The 23420-nt window shown below is 38.8% G+C and overlaps 1 protein-coding gene across 5 annotated transcripts in view; it reads left to right on the top strand.

Moving 5' to 3' along the window:
* Positions 1-23420, top strand: part of LOC106877648 (thymidylate synthase) — a 165528-nt gene that overhangs the window by 122654 nt on the left and 19454 nt on the right. For all 5 annotated transcript variants that reach the window (XM_089352348.1, XM_089352350.1, XM_089352352.1 and 2 more), the window contains one exon: positions 3258-3358. In XM_089352348.1, coding sequence (XP_089208474.1) covers positions 3258-3358 — 101 coding nt within the window. The remainder of the gene's footprint in view (positions 1-3257; positions 3359-23420) is intronic.

Here is a 23420-nt window from a genome sequence, read left to right as displayed (position 1 = left end):
GGCACAAGTGCCAGGATGGCGATGTTGGTAACGGTCACGCTCAAATGGTGCTATTTACGTGCCACCGGCACGAAAGCCAGACAGCTGGTGCTCTGGCAACGATCACGCCCGGACTGTACTCTTAGTGATTTACTGGTACTGGCGCCAACACGATTTCACTTTCACTTGCCCCAACAGGTCTTCGCAAGCCGAGTTTAGTGTTCAATGAAGACGTTGGCATTGGTGACAGTCTACAAATTTAGTTCGATTTCGATTTCACTTGCCTCAACAGGTCTTCGCAGGCGGAGTTTAGTGTCCAAAGAAGGAATGTTACGCATAAGTCGGCTGGCTACATCCCTGGCAGAGGCATTGGATTTTGGTCTCCCTTGGCTTGCCGGGTTTTCTCATGCACAGCAAATTTCCAAAGGTCTCGGTCAGAAGTCATTGCCTTGGTGAGGCTTAATGTTTGGAGAATTGCTTCACCACCTCACCCCAGGTCTTCCTGGGCCTGCCTCTTCCACGGGTTCCCTCAATGCTAGGGTGTGGCACTTTTTCACACAGCTATCCTCATCCATTCTTGCCACATCACCATACCAGCGCAATCGTCTCTCTTGCACACCACAGCTGATGCTTCTTAGGTTCAACTTTTCTCTCAAGATACTTACACTCTGTCGGGTATGCACACTGACATTACTCATTCATCGGAGAATACTGGCTTCATTCCTTGCGAGCTTACGCATGTCCTCAGCAGTCAAGGCCCATGTTTCACTGCCATGTAGCATGGCTGTTCGTACACATGCGTCATACAGTCTGCCTTTTACTCTGAGTGAGAGTCCCTTTGTCGCCAGCAGAGGTAAGAGCTCTCTAAACTTTGCCCAGGCTATTCTTATTCTAGCAGCTACACGTTCAGCGCACCCACCCCCACCACTAACTTGGTCACCCAGATATCAGAAGTTATTAACTACGTCCAGTTTTTCTCCCTGGAATGTGACAGAAATTGTTTTCTGCACATTTTCAGTGTTTATTGCACCTGAACATTTGCCACATACAAAAAATAACTTCCTAGTTAACCTGCCTTTGATATTGCTGTACCTCTTATATGTCCATAGCTTGCACTGGGTACATCTTATAGAGTTTCTACCTACACCTTTTCTTCAGATCGAGCAGGGCCATCTACCTGAAGGGGTTTGTGTTTTGTCTACCTTCCTACTTATTAGAACTTTGGTTGTAGCTTAGTTGACCCTAAGACCCTTCGATTCTAGTCCTGCTTCCACACCTGAAACTTCTCCTCCAGTTCTGATAGTGATTCAGCAATTAGTGCAAGGTCATCAGTATAGAGGAGCTCTGAGGGGCATCCTGTCTTGAATTCCTTTGTTATCGCCTGGAGGACTATGATAAATAGGAGGGGGCTGAGGACAGAACCTTAGTGGACCCCTACCTCTACCCGGAATTCTTCACTGTACTCATTGCCAACCCTCACCTTACTGACAGCGTCTCTGTACATGGCTCGCACAGCTCTCACTAACCATTCTTCTATCCCTAGTTTCCTCATTGACCACCAGATAAGGGATCGGGGGACCTTGTCAAAGCTTTCTCCATGTCAACGAAAGCCAGATACAGAGGTTTATCCTTGGCTAGGTATTTCTTCTGCAGCTGTCTTACCAGAAATATAGCATCAGTGGTGCTTTTCCCTGGCACGAACCCAAACTGCATCTCATCTAAACTGACTCACTCCCTAATTAGTTGGGCTATGACCCTCTCCATGACTTTCATTACCTGATCCAACAACTTGATACCTCTGTAATTATTTGTATCTAAGGCGTCACCTTTACTTTTGTAACAGTTGACTATAGTGCTGCTACACCAGTCATTGGGTATGACTCCTTCGTGTATCACCTGGTTAACAATATGGGTGACTAGGCTATAGCTGACACGGCCAGATATTTTGAGCATCTCTGCAGTGATTTCTGATTGGGCAACAAATAAACCAGTTTGTAAATGATTGCATCATTGGATACAGTTGCACAACAGACCAATCACTAATTTAATGCAAGAATTACATGGGAGAGGAGCATCTATACCGTTTAAGTTTAATAAAGTGTGAGGGTTATGTTCAAATGCACCAGTTTTCTTGTCAATTGCTAAAAATTATAAATATAGGCACTGTTATGGCTAATCATGTGACTTTGAATTCATTTTCTTTGCTCTAGTCCCTGTTTGACCATTGTGTTGTGCTTGAAATAGGTAGCTCAGTGTGTTGCATAATTGATTATTTTCTATACTTGTCACTGCTTGACCAAATCAAATCTTTGTTGACTTTCTGATTGATCAGTGTAAAATTAAACAATAAATTACTTTAAAAACAGGTATGGGTTGGTAACAGGAAAAGCACCAAACTGTAAAAGCTATCTCTGAATAACCCACTATCTCACCTATGCTAGCATGGAAAAAGGATGCTAGACAAACTAGAATACACACACGTACACAAATGGCAAGCCTTGGCACAGTTTTCATCTACCAAATCTAATTTACTGGACATTAGGTAACCCAAAGCTGTTATAGAAGATATTAACCCAAGTTGCAGTGCAATTGAACTCAGACTTTTATGGCTGTAAGGTAAAATCTCAAAAAAGAAAGATAAGTTAGATAATGTAGTTCCAGTACATGATACCAACTAAAAAGACTGGGTAGGAATGTCAACTTGATCATAGAATACGTTTGAAGCTATCCTACATTTACATCGTCGTCGTCGTTGTCGTCGTTTAACGTCCGCTTTCCATGCTAGCATGGGTTGGACGATTTGACTGAGAACTGGTGAAACCAGATGGCAACACCAGGCTCCAATCTAATTTGGCAGAGTTTCTACAGCTGGATGCCCTTCCTAACGCCAACCACTCAGAGAGTGTAGTGGGTGCTTTTACGTGTCACCCGCATGAAGGCCAGTCAGGCGGTACTGGCAACGGCCATGCTCATCTCGCTCGAAAAACCTCATGTGTCACCCACACAAGAGCCAGTCCAGGGGCACCAGCAACGATCTCGCTCGAAAATCCTACGACGGCCCCGCACAAGAGCCAGTTCAGGGGCACTAGCAATGATCTCGCTCAAAAGATTTCATGTGTCGCCTGCACATGAGCCAGTACAGGGGCACTGGCAACGATCCCACTCGAAAGATTTCATGTGTCACCCGCACATGAAATCTTATACTCAAGAATATATTTACATATATTCAAGTTGACATATTTGTTTATTTACTGACTGGTTTGTTTTTTCTTTTTCAGATTTACCTAAAATGGCACTTCCCCCCTGTCATGTAATGTGTCAGTTTTATGTTCAAGATGGTGAACTATCTTGTCAGATGTATCAACGATCAGCAGATATGGTTTGTAGCCTTGAAGAAATTGTTTCTTTTTCATAGAAAACTCACCTGAAGTTTGTAGCCATTTAAAGTATTTCTGTAAGGTAATCCAAGTGCAGACTTGATTGTGTGGATAAGAAGCTTGCATGTGATCTTCCGTTCAGCCCCATTGCATGGCACTTTGAGAAAGAGTTCTATAGCCCTGTGCTGATAAAAGCTTTCTGAATTGATTTGATAAAGGGAAACTGAATGAAGATTATTGTGTGTGTCTGTGTCCATCTAGTCTTGATGTCACGCAATGGTTGTAAACAAGAATCACCATTATACAAATGATATTGTTCATTTTTTGTGGGCATTAAGTGACGATGGTGTGAATAATTTTGATGTTACATCTAACATACCACTCTGTTCAATTGTGTCATCTGGTGTTTGGATGTCTTTAGGGAAGTTCACTTTGTTTCAAGCGCACAACCCAAACTAGTTTCCCTCCCACTCATGTTTTCTCTGCTCTGACTGGGCATCAGTATCACCAGCTGCTGAGAGCCTTAAAATAGGTTGAACAGTGCACTTCTTCTTACTCTATTAACAAAATATAAACTAAGTTGTGTAAATTAATTCTAACAAAAATATCCTTCACCACTTCTTTTTTCTTTCCATATGCATTAGACGAGGTGTCAAATGTAGTACACTTCATTAATTATAAGGTTTCTGTGGCATTGTTTGATTATTGAATGTTTATAATAACAAACCACTGCTCCTTACAGGAAAATTAACTGTTGGGGCGGACACCATCTGGTCTTAGCTCAAATATGACCAAAGATTCTCAATTGTAGGTTTTTTTTTAAAGAATCCTGGGAGACACCAGTTTCAATTGATTAAATCAACCTTGGTGCCTGACCCTGCGGGGATAACAGGTAAATTTAACATTGGTAGGATTTGGACCAAACTTATGTAACTAAATTCTTTCAATTCACTTCCACATCTGCCTGATATGATTGGTTTTAATTCAGAAAATAATTTAAAAATAGAAATGGTTCAACTGTTCTGCAAATTCAAGTATTTCCAAAACATTCCTTTCCTAGAACAATCATACCAATTTTCCACCGATATATCCAGCTGTGTTACACCTCCACACTTAGTGGGTATTTAAACATTGTTTGGGTGGATGATAGGTTGGATTAGATGCTTGAAATATTTTTATACACCCATTACTTATTTTTCTGTCTTTGATTGTCATATTGAAAGTCATATTTATTTATGAAACATTGTAACTTACTGTACTGGCTCTGAATTCTGTGGAAATAACCTTAAAATAGTAGTGTTATGGTATTAATAGTAGCATTTAAGTACATGAGTAAGATAATTGGTATTTAACTTGTAGCACAGCAAACCTCTAATGTTTTAAACAAGGATGATTTCTTAATTCTCAAAACTTTTCAGGGTTTTTATTTATAGACTCAATTTAGCAATTCCAAGCAAAAAGCAGGTTTCACTTATTTATCTGTCGAAGGTAGTTACCTACCCTTAGTAAATACCAACTGAAAATGGATGTACATAGATGAATGTGTATATGGTTAATGATGATTTCAGACTCACTAACCACTTCTGATCTATAAATCCATTCCTTCTATGTGTGCATGTATGTAGAGCTATATAAAAAACATTATTACTCATGAGAGATAATATTAGTGACCGCAAGCATAAAACTGTATAGGCAAAATTAATAGATATATATATATATATATATATATATATATATATATATATATATATATATATATATATATATATATATAAAATCAGGGCACTAAGAAATACCAGCTTAGCTAAAAATTTAAGTCATAAAAACTTCAAAGCCACAAAAATTAACACACTAAACTTTTACAGGCATAGTTGAAAGAAAAACTAAGTGAATAAAGATTGTGTCTTACCTCTGCAAAATTGAAAGAAGGAATACCAGTTAACCTGGTATCATGATTTCAAATTTAACGCCAAAAGCACTTGATTCTCTTCAGCCAGATCTGGTAATTCACTTCAACAAATGCCTGTATTTGTTTGAGCGCCCCAGCCGCATTGAAAAAATGATCTAAGTGAATTAATTTATAAATATGTAAAGAACATTATTACTCATAAAAGAGAATATTACTGGATGCAGACATAAAACCATATAGGCAAAATTAATAGATATATACATAAAATCAAGGTACTAAGAAGCACCAGCTTAGCTAAAAATAGGAGTCATAAACACTCCAAAGCCACAAGAATTAACATTAAACTTTTTGATTGCAAACACTCCCTATTGAAGCAGTAAATAAACTCTAACTTATCATTTTGAAGATGGCTTTTAAGCGAAAAACTCTGATCAGAGTCACCTTTCATAAACATCTAATTATTCATCATCATCATCATCGTTTAACGTCTGCTTTCCATGCTAGCATGGGTTGGCCGATTTGACTGAGGACTGGTGAAACTGGATGGCAACACCAGCCTCCAATCTGATTTGGCAGAGTTTCTACAGCTGGATGCCCTTCCTAACGCCAACCACTCAGAGAGTGTAGTGGGTGCTTTTACATATCACCCGCACGAATGCCAGTCGGGCGGTACTGGCAACGGCCACACTCAAAATGGTGTATTTTATGTGCCACCCGCACAAGAGCCAGTCCAGGGGCACTGGCAACGATCTCACTCGAAAATCCTTACACATGTCACGGGCACAAGTGCCAGTAGGGCGACGCTGGGCACAGGTGCTATCCAGATTTTGCTATTCGCTTGCCCCAATAAGTCTTTGCAAGCTGAGTTTCGTGTCCAATGAAGGAGACGACGTTGGCACGGGTGCCAGTCGTTGAATTTAGTTCGATTTCACTTGCCTCAACAAGTCTTCGCAAGCAGAGTTTAGTGTCCAATGCATGAGTGGGCTGGCTACACCCCTGGTAGAGGCCTTGGATTTAGGTCTCACTTGGCTTGCCGGGTCTTCTCATGCACAGCACATTTCCAAAGGTCTCGGTCAGAAGTCATCGCCTCAGTGAAGCCCAATGTTCGAAGGTCTTGCCTCACCACCTCAGCCCAGGTCTTCTTGGGCCTACCTCTTCCACGGGTTCCCTCAACTGTTAGGGTGTGGCACTTTTTCACGTAGCTATCCTCGTCCATTCTCACCACATGTCCATACCAGCGCAATCGCCTCTCTTGCACACCACAACTGATGCTTCTTATGTTCAGCTTTTCTCTCAAGAAACTTACACTCTGTCGGGTATGCACACTGACATTACACATCCAACAGAGCATACTGGCTTCATTCTTTGCGAGCTTACGCATGTCCTCAGCAGTCACAGCCATGTAGCATGTTTCACTGCCATGTAGCATGGCTGTTCGTACACATGCGTCATACAGTCTGCCTTTTACTCTGAGTGAGAGTCCCTAGTGGGAAAATTATCAGAAAAGCCATTTCTATTCATTTTTTTCAAATATGGTATCAAGGACTTTCTATTTTTTATTCTACTATATATATATATATATATATATATATATATATATAGAGAGAGAGAGAGAGAGAGAGAGAGAGAAAGAAAGAAAGAGAGTGTGTGTTTGAAGTGGTGTACAGATATTGTATATTGAAAAAAAGGAGGCAATCAGAATTTTGGATATTTCTTTATTAGCGCTAATGAATGAAATGAGTACAGTAATGAATTCCGGGTAGAGGTAGGGGTCCACCAAGGTTCCGTCCTCAGCCCCCTCCTATTTATCATAGTCCTCCAGGCGATAAAAGAGGAATTCAAGACAGGTTGCCCCTGGAAGCTCCTCTATGCTGATGACCTTGCACTAATTGCAGAGTCACTATCAGAACTAGAGTAGAAGTTTCAGGTGTGGAAGCAAGGACTAGAATCAAAGGGCCTTAGAGTCAACCTAGCTAAAACCGAAATCCTAATAAGTAGGAAGGTAGATAAAACACAAACCCCTTCAGGTAGATGGGTCCTGCTCAGTATGTAGAAAAGGAGTAGGTAGTAACTCTATAAGATGTACCCGGTGCAGGCTATGGACACATAAGTGGTACAGCAATATCAAAGGCAGGTTAGCTAGGAAGTTATTTTTTGTATGTGGCAGATGTTCAGGTACAATAAACACTGTAAACAAACAGGAAACAACTTCTATCTCATTCCAGGGAGAAAAACTAGAGGTAGTCGATAGCTTCCGCTATCTGGGTGACCAAGTTAGTAGTGGGGGTGGGTGCGCTGAAAGTGTAGCTGCTAGAATAAGAATAGCCTGGGCAAAGTTTAGAGAGCTCTTACCTCTGCTGGCGACAAAGGGACTCTCACTCAGAGTAAAAGGCAGACTGTATGACGCATGTGTACGAACAGCCATGCTACATGGCAGTGAAACATGGGCTGTGACTGCTGAGGACATGCGTAAGCTCGCAAAGAATGAAGCCAGTATGCTCCGTTGGATGTGTAATGTCAGTGTGCATACCAGTCAGAGTGTAAGTATCTTGAGAGAAAAGCTGAACATAAGAAGCATCAGTTGTGGTGTGCAAGAGAGGCGATTACTCTGGTATGGAGATGTGGTGAGAATGGATGAGGATAGCTGCGTGAAAAAGTGCCACACCCTAACAGTTGAGGGAACCCGTGGAAGAGGTAGGCCCAGGGAGACCTGGGCTGAGGTGGTGAGGCAAGACCTTCAAACATTGGGCCTCACCGAGGTGATGGCTTTAGGAAGGGCATCCAGCTGTAGAAACTCTGCCAAATTAGATTGGAGCCTAGTGTTGCCATCCGGTTTCACCAGTCCACAGTCAAATCGTCTAACCCATGCTAGCATGGAAAGCGGACGTTAAACGATGATGATGATCAAGACAAAATCAAAATAGTAAAAACAGAATGTCTTGTTGTTTATTTATATGAACTGGATGCTTTTTTGCTTTGTTTAGAAGAGGAGAATTTTTTTAATGGAAAAAGTAGAGAGAGAAAGAAAAGCAAAGGTGAGAATAGACAGAGAAAAAGGTTTCAGGACAAGAAAGAGGAGAAAAAATAGTAAAGGATTGGGAGAGGATGGATAGATAGATAGAGAGAAGTTTGTTTTCACTTTGATGTGGTCACTTCATTGAAATTTCATTGCAAAGCATTTTTTTCTCCTTTCCATTTCTTTTTTCTATCAACGTATTTGTAAATAAACACATCTTCTCACAAGAGCTGGTGACCTTTCAAAGATGTCAATTTTAGGAAGTAGGATGCAAAAAATTAGAAAAATGGGGAGGGTGTGCGGTCATCACTGAAAAATAAAAAGGAGTTCAAAATCATATGGAAATGTATATTCTGTGTAATTTCATGTTTTGCATGAATAAACATTAAATATTAGTACAATATCCGTAAATTAGGAAAATATAGTCAGAATATAAAAAAATAATTTGGTACTATATATAATTCAACCTATTCTCTATGTACATTTAATCAAACTTCATAAATGAGTTTTGAATGTATATTGTATATTTAGCTGGAAGCCAGTCTGTAGGATATAAATTATATAATAAAGCAGGGCCTGCTTAAATATATTTTTTTGAGTATCTTTCATCCTTTTGTAGGATTTCTTTTTCTTGCTTGCTTGGATAAAATAATTCAAAAGAGATCTTTATCACAAATTACTTTGCCAAGTAGCTACATTAGATATCTTTCCTAATCAGTGGTAAAATGGTTCTAGTATTTTCTCAGGTATATATGTAAGTTGTATAAGAACAACAGTTGTCAAAATCCCAATGTCATATATATATATCTCATCATTTATAGAGATGAGTATCACGTTATTAACATTGGAGTCACATTTAGAAACAACAGTAATCTATATATATATAAAGCTGAGAATGTGTGTGTGCATCACTAAACCGTGAGAACTACCTAATCAATTTCATTCAAATTTTACACATGCCTTACAGTGTCATGGGCTCCAAAAATTTTCAAATTCTTGCCTAATGCAAACCCGGAGCAATCTCTTATCTCTTACACTATTTCAGTATTATGTGTCAAAAGTGAAACAATTACATCTCTATTGTAATGTGAGGTAATACTTTCAGTTTTAATACTTTCACTATTAATACTGTCACTATGTCGTCGTTTAACATCCACTTTCCATGCTGGCATGGGTTGGATGGTTTGACTGACGACTGGCGAGGCAGAAAGTTGCACCAGGCTCCTCAATCGGATCTGGCAAAGTTTCTACATCTGGATGCCCTTCCTAATGCTAACCACTCTGAGAGTGTAGTGGGTGCTTTTATGTGCCACCGGCACGAGGGCCAAGCCAATCTGAAGGTTCTGGCAACGAACATGCTCAAAAGTTGTTTTTTACATGCTACCTGCATGAGATCCAGTCTGGTGGCACTGGCAACGACCACGCTCGAATGTGGTTTTTCACGTGCCGGTAAGGCAACACTGGCAACAATCACTTGAATAATGCTTTTTACGTGCCACCGGCACGGGAGCCAATCCATAGCCCTGGCAACAATCATGCTCGGATGTGCTTTTAACATTTCACTGACATGAGTGCCAATCAGGCGGTACTGTCATCGGCCACGTCAGCGATGTTGATTTAGATTTCACTTGCCTCAGTAGGTCTTTGCAAGCAAAGTTTATTGTTCAATGAATGAAGGGTACTCATAAGTGGGCTGGTTATACACCACTGGCATAGGCCACGGACTATGGTCTCACTTGATTTGCTGGGTCTTCTCAAGCACAGCATATCTCCAAAGGTCTTGGTCACTAGTCATTGCCTCAGTAAGGCCCAATGTTCAAAGGTCATGCTTCACCACCTCATCTCGGGTCTTCCTAGGTCTACCTCTTCCACAGGTTCCCTCAGCTGCTAGAGTGTGACACTTTTTCACACAGCTGTCCTCATTCATTTGCAACACATGACCATACCAGCGCAGTCGTCTCTCTTGTACACCACATCTGATGCTTCTTAAGTCCAACTTTTCTCTCAGGGCATTACACTCTGTCATGTATGCACACTGACATTACACATCCAACAGAGCATACTGGCTTCATTCTTTGCGAGCTTACGCATGTCCTCAGCAGTCACAGCCATGTAGCATGTTTCACTGCCATGTAGCATGGCTGTTCGTACACATGCGTCATACAGTCTGCCTTTTACTCTGAGTGAGAGTCCCTAGTGGGAAAATTATCAGAAAAGCCATTTCTATTCATTTTTTTCAAATATGGTATCAAGGACTTTCTATTTTTTATTCTACTATATATATATATATATATATATATATATATATATATATATATATATATATATAGAGAGAGAGAGAGAGAGAGAGAGAGAGAGAAAGAAAGAAAGAAAGAGAGTGTGTGTTTGAAGTGGTGTACAGATATTGTATATTGAAAAAAAGGAGGCAATCAGAATTTTGGATATTTCTTTATTAGCGCTAATGAATGAAATGAGTACAGTAATGAATTCCGGGTAGAGGTAGGGGTCCACCAAGGTTCCGTCCTCAGCCCCCTCCTATTTATCATAGTCCTCCAGGCGATAAAAGAGGAATTCAAGACAGGTTGCCCCTGGAAGCTCCTCTATGCTGATGACCTTGCACTAATTGCAGAGTCACTATCAGAACTAGAGTAGAAGTTTCAGGTGTGGAAGCAAGGACTAGAATCAAAGGGCCTTAGAGTCAACCTAGCTAAAACCGAAATCCTAATAAGTAGGAAGGTAGATAAAACACAAACCCCTTCAGGTAGATAGGTCCTGCTCAGTATGTAGAAAAGGAGTAGGTAGTAACTCTATAAGATGTACCCGGTGCAGGCTATGGACACATAAGTGGTACAGCAATATCAAAGGCAGGTTAGCTAGGAAGTTATTTTTTGTATGTGGCAGATGTTCAGGTACAATAAACACTGTAAACAAACAGGAAACAACTTCTATCTCATTCCAGGGAGAAAAACTAGAGGTAGTCGATAGCTTCCGCTATCTGGGTGACCAAGTTAGTAGTGGGGGTGGGTGCGCTGAAAGTGTAGCTGCTAGAATAAGAATAGCCTGGGCAAAGTTTAGAGAGCTCTTACCTCTGCTGGCGACAAAGGGACTCTCACTCAGAGTAAAAGGCAGACTGTATGACGCATGTGTACGAACAGCCATGCTACATGGCAGTGAAACATGGGCTGTGACTGCTGAGGACATGCGTAAGCTCGCAAAGAATGAAGCCAGTATGCTCCGTTGGATGTGTAATGTCAGTGTGCATACCCGTCAGAGTGTAAGTATCTTGAGAGAAAAGCTGAACATAAGAAGCATCAGTTGTGGTGTGCAAGAGAGGCGATTGCTCTGGTATGGAGATGTGGTGAGAATGGATGAGGATAGCTGCGTGAAAAAGTGCCACACCCTAACAGTTGAGGGAACCCGTGGAAGAGGTAGGCCCAGGGAGACCTGGGCTGAGGTGGTGAGGCAAGACCTTCAAACATTGGGCCTCACCGAGGTGATGGCTTTAGGAAGGGCATCCAGCTGTAGAAACTCTGCCAAATTAGATTGGAGCCTAGTGTTGCCATCCGGTTTCACCAGTCCACAGTCAAATCGTCTAACCCATGCTAGCATGGAAAGCGGACGTTAAACGATGATGATGATCAAGACAAAATCAAAATAGTAAAAACAGAATGTCTTGTTTATTTATATGAACTGGATGCTTTTTTGCTTTGTTTAGAAGAGGAGAATTTTTTTAATGGAAAAAGTAGAGAGAGAAAGAAAAGCAAAGGTGAGAATAGACAGAGAAAAAGGTTTCAGGACAAGAAAGAGGAGAAAAAATAGTAAAGGATTGGGAGAGGATGGATAGATAGATAGAGAGAAGTTTGTTTTCACTTTGATGTGGTCACTTCATTGAAATTTCATTGCAAAGCATTTTTTTCTCCTTTCCATTTCTTTTTTCTATCAACGTATTTGTAAATAAACACATCTTCTCACAAGAGCTGGTGACCTTTCAAAGATGTCAATTTTAGGAAGTAGGATGCAAAAAATTAGAAAAATGGGGAGGGTGTGCGGTCATCACTGAAAAATAAAAAGGAGTTCAAAATCATATGGAAATGTATATTCTGTGTAATTTCATGTTTTGCATGAATAAATATTAAATATTAGTACAATATCCGTAAATTAGGAAAATATAGTCAGAATATAAAAAAATAATTTGGTACTATATATAATTCAACCTATTCTCTATGTACATTTAATCAAACTTCATAAATGAGTTTTGAATGTATATTGTATATTTAGCTGGAAGCCAGTCTGTAGGATATAAATTATATAATAAAGCAGGGCCTGCTTAAATATATTTTTTTGAGTATCTTTCATCCTTTTGTAGGATTTCTTTTTCTTGCTTGCTTGGATAAAATAATTCAAAAGAGATCTTTATCACAAATTACTTTGCCAAGTAGCTACATTAGATATCTTTCCTAATCAGTGGTAAAATGGTTCTAGTATTTTCTCAGGTATATATGTAAGTTGTATAAGAACAACAGTTGTCAAAATCCCAATGTCATATATATATATCTCATCATTTATAGAGATGAGTATCACGTTATTAACATTGGAGTCACATTTAGAAACAACAGTAATCTATATATATATAAAGCTGAGAATGTGTGTGTGCATCACTAAACCGTGAGAACTACCTAATCAATTTCATTCAAATTTTACACATGCCTTACAGTGTCATGGGCTCCAAAAATTTTCAAATTCTTGCCTAATGCAAACCCGGAGCAATCTCTTATCTCTTACACTATTTCAGTATTATGTGTCAAAAGTGAAACAATTACATCTCTATTGTAATGTGAGGTAATACTTTCAGTTTTAATACTTTCACTATTAATACTGTCACTATGTCGTCGTTTAACATCCACTTTCCATGCTGGCATGGGTTGGATGGTTTGACTGACGACTGGCGAGGCAGAAAGTTGCACCAGGCTCCTCAATCGGATCTGGCAAAGTTTCTACATCTGGATGCCCTTCCTAATGCTAACCACTCTGAGAGTGTAGTGGGTGCTTTTATGTGCCACCGGCACGAGGGCCAAGCCAATCTGAAGGTTCTGGCAACGAACACGCTCAAAAGTTGTTTTTTACATGCTACCTGCATGAGATCCAGTCTGGTGGCACTGGCAACGACCACGCTCGAATGTGGTTTTTCACGTGCCGGTAAGGCAACACTGGCAACAATCACTTGAATAATGCTTTTTACGTGCCACCGGCACGGGAGCCAATCCATAGCCCTGGCAACAATCATGCTCGGATGTGCTTTTAACATTTCACTGACATGAGTGCCAATCAGGCGGTACTGTCATCGGCCACGTCAGCGATGTTGATTTAGATTTCACTTGCCTCAGTAGGTCTTTGCAAGCAAAGTTTATTGTTCAATGAATGAAGGGTACTCATAAGTGGGCTGGTTATACACCACTGGCATAGGCCACGGACTATGGTCTCACTTGATTTGCTGGGTCTTCTCAAGCACAGCATATCTCCAAAGGTCTTGGTCACTAGTCATTGCCTCAGTAAGGCCCAATGTTCAAAGGTCATGCTTCACCACCTCATCTCGGGTCTTCCTAGGTCTACCTCTTCCACAGGTTCCCTCAGCTGCTAGAGTGTGACACTTTTTCACACAGCTGTCCTCATTCATTTGCAACACATGACCATACCAGCGCAGTCGTCTCTCTTGTACACCACATCTGATGCTTCTTAAGTCCAACTTTTCTCTCAGGGCATTACACTCTGTCATGTATGCACACTGACATTACACATCCAGCGGAACATACTGGCTTCATTCTTTGCAAGCTTACGCATGTCCTCAGCAGTCACGGCCCATGTTTCATTGCCGTGTAGCATGGCTGTTTGTACACATGCATCATACAGTCTACCTTTTACTCTGAGCGAGAGGCCCTTCGTCACCAGCATAAGTAGGAGCTCTCTGAACTTTGCTCAGGCTATTCTTATTTTAGCAGCTACACTTTCAGAGCATCCACCACCGCTACTGACTTGGTCACCTAGGTAACGGAAGCTATCAACTACTTCTAGTTTTTCTCCCTGGAATGTGGCAGAAGTAGTTCTCTGCACATTTTCAGTGTTTATTGTTCCTGAGCATTTGCCACAAACAAAAACTATCTTCCCAGTTAGCCTTCCTTTGATATCAAAGGAAGGCTGCACTCTTATGTATCCATAGCTTGCACTGGGTACATCTTATAGAGTTTCTACCTATGCCTTTTCTACAGATCGAGCAGGGCCATCTACCTGAAGAGGTTTGTGGTTTGTCTACATTTCTACTTATTAGGACTTTGGTTTCAGCTAAGTTGACTCTACGGCCCTTCGATTCTAATCCATATATATATATATATATATATATATATATATATCAACTTTAAATAGAGCTCAAAATTGATCCGTTGAAAATACTTTATTACAATAACAATAATAATAACAAATAAATAGACCTATGTACATTTCGATAGAACATCCAGAATGATTAATACATATCATAAAATATGAAATATTATAAAATATAGGATACTCCATCTCCTCAGGGTCCCATTATTATTTATTTGTTATTATTATTGTTATTGTTATTGTAATAAAGTATTTTCAACGGATCAATTTTGAGCTCTATTTAAAGTTGATATATATTCAAAAACTCAACTGTGAGTTTTTTGCTAAGATTGTTAACAGATAACTCGGACAAAATAAATTGGTTAATAGATACCAGGGTAGCAAAGATCACAAAATGATTGTGGTGTAACTCCTGTTTATGAGATAGAGACTCCTTGTTATTTTGGGTACTTGAGTCATCATCATCATCATCGTTTAACGTCCGCTTTCCATGCTAGCATGGGTTGGACGATTTGACTGAGGACTGGTGAAACCAGATGGCAACACCAGGCTCCAATCTAATTTGGCAGAGTTTCTACAGCTGGATGCCCTTCCTAACGCCAACCACTCAGAGAGTGTAGTGGGTGCTTTTATGTGTCACCCGCACGAAGGCCAGTCAGGCGATACTGGCAACGGTCATGCTCAAAATGGTATATTTTATGTGCCACCCGCACAAGAGCCAGTCCAGGGGCACTGGCAACAATCTCGCTCGAAAATCCTACGAAGTCCAGTCAGGCTGTACTGGCAACGGCCACGCTCGAAATGGTGTATTTTGTGTGCCACCCGCACAAGAGCCAGTCCAGGGGCACTGGCAGCGATCTCGCTTGAAAATCCTTACACATGTCATGGGCACAAGTGCCAGTAGGGCGACGCTGGGCACAGGTGCTATCCCAATTTGGCTTTCGCTTGCCCCAATAAGTTTTCGCAAGCTGAGTTCCGTGTCCAATGAAGGAGACGACGTTGGCACGGGTGCCAGTCGTCGAATTTAGTTCGATTTCACTTGCCTCAACAAGTCTTCGCTGGCGGAGTTTAGTGTCCAATGTAGAAAAGGTGCGCATAAGTGGGCTGGCTACACCCCTGGCAGAGGCCTTGGATTTTGGTCTCACTTGGCTTGCCAGGTCTTCTCATGCACAGCATATTTCCAAAGGTCTCGGTCAGAAGTCATCGCCTCGGTGAGGCCCAATGCTCGAAGGTCTTGCCTCACCACCTCAGCCCAGGTCTTCCTGGGCCTGCCTCTTATTATCTCCCAATTTTATACTCTAAATTTTCTTTTTTTTCTTTCCTTCTTTTCTTCCTTTCTTGTCCAACCTTTTCAGTCACAGACAGACAATAAAAAGACATTTTTTGCCGAATATTTTTCACAAGATGTTAATAACTTTTCTAATAAACCAGGTTCGTGTTCCATTATCCTTTTCCCAACCTCCAACGGCTTTTTCAAATAAATTAGGTAACAATCTTCTCTAACTACAGTTCTCATATTCGGTTAAAATGTCTTACGTTTAAGCTGGTTCCCATGCATTTCCCTGAAGAGAAGATTACATTCTTATCAACATCACCTATTCCTATGGAAGGTATAATTTGTAATCTTTGAAACATATGTTGGAAATAAAAGTATTCAGTTAACATATGCGTTTTACTCCATTCACTAAATTTATATATATATATATATATATATATATATATATATATATAAAAGCACCCACTACACTCTCTGAGTGGTTGTCGTTAGGAAGGGCATCCAGCTGTAGAAACTCTGCCAAATTAGATTGGAGCCTGGTGTTGCCATCCGGTTTCACCAGTCCTCAATCAAATCGTCCAACCCATGCTAGTATGGAAAGCGGACGTTAAACGATGATGATGATGATGATGATGTATGGGTGTGGGTGTGTGTGTGTGTGATTATTCTTGTTGGTACAGACATGTATAGTAATATGAACATATTTATCTGCATATATATGTATGTTTGCATGCATATTTCCAATTTATTGTGTGTGTGTATTTATATGTATATGTGTGTGGCCCCTTTTTTTGCACATGTATGGGTATATTTGTATAAGTTTTTATATGTATACCTTAATCGTAATATATCCATGAATTCCTGTATCTATATACTCATGTGTAAATATGCCTCTATACGTATGATTAAACATACACTCTTCTCCCCATTAGATTATCTTCTGTATAGTGTAAATTTTTTACAATTTTGCGTACCCTTCTTGTAGTTTTTTCTTATATTTATACTGGCACAGTATCCCTACAACTCTTATACCATTATGACCATACTGCCATTCTATATCCTTCTCACATAATACTAAGCTGGATTATTACCTCTGAAATATTTTTTTTTTTATATATCTAAAGAATAGCCTGGGCAAAGTTCAGAGAGCTCTTACTTCTTCTGGCTACAAAGGTTCTCTCGCTAAGAGTAAAAGGCAGACTATATGACGCATGTGTATGAACAGCCATGCTACATGGCAGTGAAACATGGGCTGTGACTGCTGAGGACATGCGTAAGCTCGCAAGGAATGAAGCCAGTATGCTCCAATGGATGTGTGTAATGTCAGTGTGCATACTCGACAGAGTGTAAGTACCTTGAGAGAAAAGTTGAACCTAAGAAGCATCAGTTGTGGTGTGCAAGAGAGACTATTGCGCTGGTATGGACATGTAGCGAGAATGGATGAGGATAGCTGTGAAAAAGTGCCACACCCTAGCGTTGACGGAACCCGTGGAAGAGGCAGGCCTAGGAAGACCTGGGTTGAGGTGGTGAAGCACGATCTCCGAACATTAGGCCTCACCGAGGCAATGACTTCTGACCGAGACCTTTGGAAATATGCTGTGTGTGAGAAAACCCGGCAAGCCAAGTGAGACCAAAATCCAAGGCCTCTGCCAGGGATGTAGCCAGCCCACTTATGCGTAACATTCCTTCTTTGGACACTAAACTCCGCTTGCGAAGACCTGTTGAGGCAAGTGAAATCGAAATCAAACTAAATTTGTAGATTGGCACCCATGCCAACGTCTTCATCAAACACTAAACTCAGCTTGCGGAGACATTTTGGGGCAACCGAAAGCGAAATTGTGATGGCACCAGTACCAGTAAATCACTAAGAGTACCGTCCGGGCGTGATCGTTGCCAGAGCACCAGCTATCTGGCTTTTGTGCCGTTGGCACGTAAAATACACCATTTCGAGCGTGGCTGTTGCCAATACCTCCTAACTGGCCTTCATGACAGTGTCACGTAAAAGCACCCACTACACTCTTGGACTGGTTGGCGTTAGGAAGGGCATCCAGCTATAGAAACTCAGTCAAATTGTCCAACCCATGCTAGCATGGAAAGCGGACGTTAAACGATGATGATGATGATGATATACTAAAATACACCTGTATAACCAACACATCCCTATCCAAATTTTAATTTTTTACTTCTGTCTTTCTCTGCTCATTTATCTCCCCTACATTTATTTTGGTCTATCTAACTTCATTTTTACATTCACTTTTTCATCTTTATAAACACAGCAAGTACATTCTATTTTAATTGTAATATTAACAATCACTTTTCTGTTTTTACTTATTTTTTTTCTCCTATATTATTCATATGTATTACCTAATATGCTTTTTTATGCAAACATTTCCTTTATAGACATCATCTTCTCTCTTTAATTCATTCTCATTCCTCTATATTTTGACATTTGTTTACGTTAATCGTCTAGTATTAGCTTCTTATATACAACTTTCTCACGCTAAACTTCATTCTTCAGTATAGATTTTTTAAAAATACATTATACTACATACTGATTTCAATGGTTAGTTTTAATTTTTATTTAAATTTGGTGTTGTCTTCCCATTGGACATTTCTGCTACTTATTTGCTCTACGCTACTTATATAGACCTCTAACTCTAATTTCCAAACTCATCTATAGAGGGAACATCTCCGATACCTCTTTACTTATATCTTCAAATAACCGTTGAAGCTATTAGTTATGGTTCAATATCCGACATGACTGTCCGAGATCCCATTTTTTCTGCTCTATTCTTTTTTAAGTTCCTTGTATTATGGTTTCTTTCCTTCCTGCACTGAAGAGTATGCTGATATTTATTTTATTTAATTTAATCATGAATTTATTATATCCCTGTATGAAACGATCGTCTGCAAGAATTAAACTTCTAATAAATTTTAACAATTTGTCTCCTCCATTTTTTAATAAAATTGATCGGATTTATGGAACTTCATTCCATAAATTCATCATACATTATATACATGTACTTTCATATCTTCGCAAATTTACACCTGTAAACTCCAGGCAAAGTATGAAGAATCAGGATTAGAAATTCTTTTTGGAAACCTCTAATTAAAGGATGAATCCACATCCAACCTTTATATACCTATATATATATATATATATATATTTCTTCTACCTTAATGAATAAAAATTCTTCGGATAGAATAAATGGGTTAATAGAAACCAAGGTAGCAAAGAACACAAAATAACTGTGGTATAGTTCCTGTTTTTGAGGCAGAAACTCCTTGAAATTTTGGGTATTTGAGTATATTTAAAAATTTATGGAATGGAGAAGACGCATGTTATAGTTGCATACTTTATTCCTACATATGTTTCAAAGGATTACAACCTATGTGATCCATAGGGATCTGTGATGTTAAAATTGTAACCTTCTCTTCAGGGAATGCATGGGAATCATCTTAAACGTAAGACATTATGACCGAGTATGAAACCAATAGATGGATAAGGTTATGACGTGATTCATTTGAAAAAAACCGTTAGAGAACACATACATATAAATGTATATACATACATGCATACATAATTACATATACATATATACACACATATATATATATATATATATATATATATATATATATATATACATATATATGTGTATATATATATATATATATACACACATACACACATACGCCCACATTTACACATATCTACATACGTACCTACGCATATACATATACATACATGTATTCAAACACGTACGTAAACACACGCATGCACAAACATACATACATACATACAAATACATATATATAAGAAAAAGAACTCAAATGTGTTCATATATACATATATATATATATATACATACACATACACACATACACGCATACATACATATACACACACACATACAGATATATGTACACACATACAGAACCTAATCACGCATACATATGGATTTATACAAATACATACACATTTATATATACATATACATAGATATGTACACATATACACACATATATACTTACAAACTACGTACACACTCCCATACAAGTATACCTATATACATACATACACACAGACACACACACACGCACATATATATATATATATATATATATATATATATACATACACAGACACACACATGTATACATATACATACACATGTGGACATACACTCACATATACATGTATACACAATCATATACACACATGTATATTTACACACACACACACATACATCTAAATATAGACATATATTTTTTTATATAAAATACATCTACACAAATACGCTCCCACAAATACGCTCCCAAGTACACTCATATATGAATATGTAAAGAAACCTATGTATAAATAAATACATCTGTGCACAAAAATGTACATACATCCAAAAAATCATACGTAAATGCATATTGATATATTTTCTTTAAAGTAAGAGTAACAAGAGTAAAATTAAGAGTAAAAATAAGGGTAAAAGTAAAAATATAAATGATAATGTGTATATGTACTCAAAAAAATCAGTAGAAACACCTCTAGTTTATACAAAACCCTGAATATGTATACACAGACACACACATACACATTTTCTCTCACAGATACACGTGTATATATAAACACCTATACCGGTATATTCATACGTACATAAATTTTGTATGTGTTGGTTGTTACAAGAGCTTATCAAGATTTAAAATATGTTCTAATTTCATCATCATCATCATCATCGTTTAACGTCCGCTGTCCATGCTAGCATGGGTTGGACGATTTGACTGAGGACTGGTGAAACCGGATGGCAACACCAGGCTCCAATCTAATTTGGCAGAGTTTCTACAGCTGGATGCCCTTCCTAACGCCAACCACTCAGAGAGTGTAGTGGGTGCTTTTACGTGTCACCCGCACGAAAACGGCCACGCTCGAAATGGTGTCTTTTATGTGCCACCCGCACAAGCCAGTCCAGGGGCACTGGCAATGATCTCGCTCGAAAATCCTACGGGAGCCAGTCAGGCGGTACTGGCAACGGCCACGCTCAAAATGGTGCATCTCATGTGTCACCCGCACAAGAGCCAGTCCAGGGGCACTGGCAACGATCTTACTTGGCTTGCCGGGTCTTCTCACGCACAGCACATTTCCAAAGGTCTCGGTCAGTAGTCATCGCCTCGGTGAGGCCCAATGTACGAAGGTCTTGCCTCACCACCTCAGCCCAGGTCTTCCTGGGCCTACCTCTTCCACGGGTTCCCTCAACTGTTAAGGTGTGGCACTTTTTCACGCAGCTATCCTCATCCATTCTCACCACATGTCCATACCAGCGCAATCGTCTCTCTTGCACACCACAACTGATGCTTCTAATGTTCAGCTTTTCTCTCAAGATACTTACACTCTGACGGGTATTCACATTGACATTACACATCCAACGGATCATTTAGGTTAATAAATTACGAAAGTTTAGATAAATAATTTGAATCGTAAATAATTATTATCTTCTAACCTTTGAGGGAATTAATAATATGTTTTATTAGAACTATTTGAAGAACTCACTTATTATGATAGCGTTTTATGATAGCGTTTTATATGATAGCGTTATATGATAGCGTTTTATAAAAACAGTGAATGTTATTTAAATGCTGAAAATGTATGTTTTTGCCAATGTTTACATCTGTAAGAATTTTCTATGAAAGTATTTACCAGATTATTCTTTGAAAATAAAATAAAGAGGAGCTCGGTAACACAAAGATGGCAAAATTTTCCACCCTATTCATATGGCTTAGAAATAGAAAGAATAAGCCAGTCTAGTTTAAATTTAATGTTATTATCTTTAAGATCCCAAATTAGTTTGCTAAGGCTCGTGGTATTACGTTTGCTTCTATCTCTAAAGGATGAAAAATGGTTAGAAATTCTAATGGATAATGGTGAAGAGGAAGATCCTACATAAAAGTGAGTATTTGTAGGAGTACTAACTTGGCATTGGTAGATAGTGTTTCTGAGTTTCGCATTTTCACTTAAAAAACTAACTCTTTTGCTATTAACTTCTGAAATAATGATTTTGTTGTTGTGACTATTACTATTATGTATCGTGTTATTATTATTGTTCCCTATATTATTATTATTATTGTTATTTTGGTAAGGGTTAATAATGTCTGGCTCAATGTTATTACTGTTCGAACTCTCTAGTGGATGCAAAAGCCTCATATTGTGTGCAGATACTATCTGTGAAATGTTCTTCATGTTAGAGAAACCGAATCTAACCCTGTGTGTGTTTATGACTTGGGAGTAATGAGAATGTTTAGGAAAGTTTTTATTTATAGCGTTTTGGAACTGGGATACCAAGTTTGATTTTACACTTTTACTAAAAGGAAGAATTACCCAGACATTTTTATTAGGTTCTGGTTTAGAATGTTTTCCAGTATTGTTTATAAATAGTCTTAGTTTATTATTATCGTTGAGACAAGGTTTTATTTGACGGTTATTTCCCCTATTTCGTGAAAAAATGTTAAGCTTGCTGTTATCGTTAAGGAATTTATGATTGAGGTTATCTTCGTATTTATTGTTATTATTTAAATTAAAAACTGTATCATTATTACTATTGCTATTAATATTATTATTATTATTACTACTCAGATCGGTTTCATAAGTAGAATCTATATAATTAACCTTTTCTCTGTAACCTGCTTTTAATAAAGCTAAATTATAAAATTTAGTCTCCTTATTGAAGATGCATTCATTCGTAGATAGATTGGTTAGTCTAAGTGAAATATTTTTGACCAAATTTCTCGTTACAGAATTTGGATGATTGCTGGATTTACTGATATATTTTAGGTTAGTGGAGGGTTTGTGATACGGGAAAAATGTTTTAGTATGTAGATCTAAAGTGACGTCCAAGAAGTTAGCTATAGATGTTTCATCTTCAAATACTATACCAAAGCCCATTCTACTAAAAAACCTAGCTAATCTATTTTTAACTTTTTGTATTTTTTGATTTGTGGTGTTCTCTAAGTATAATAGACAATCGTCTCTGTATAGACCACCCTTCACATTTGGGAATTGGTCTTCTAATTCGTATATATATATATATATTTATGTGGAGAATGGAGCAACAAATACAAGAAGAAGCAATTCTGTTGGGCTAGTTAGCCATATTTTTATTATGTGGAGGTTATGTAATGAGTCATTGTGGAGGTTATGTAATAGTCATTTACGCACGTTTCAATCTGGCCAATGGTTTGGCAGATCTCTTCAGAATGTTGAGGAGTATGTTAAGAGTTCATGGTGTGAGAGATGTAGGAGAAGTGATTAGTAGATATATTAATGTATATGGTGGTATAATAATAGCGATAGGTAAAGAAAGCCTTACGTTTTAGTTGAAGTTGTGTTGGTCTTCCTGTAAGGGGATGTAGGATGGGTGCTATTTAAGCTCATTATTCCGATTTTAATCAAATGCATCTCCACATGATTTTATGATTGAGGGATGCGTCGTATATCTATAG

Source organism: Octopus bimaculoides, chromosome 5 (genome assembly GCF_046866305.1).
Source record: "Octopus bimaculoides isolate indiv1 chromosome 5, ASM4686630v1, whole genome shotgun sequence".
In the NCBI taxonomy this organism is placed as follows: Eukaryota; Metazoa; Mollusca; class Cephalopoda; order Octopoda; family Octopodidae; genus Octopus; species Octopus bimaculoides.
Note: the sequence above shows the minus strand (reverse complement) of the source record. Positions and strands in the feature narration are given on the sequence as shown.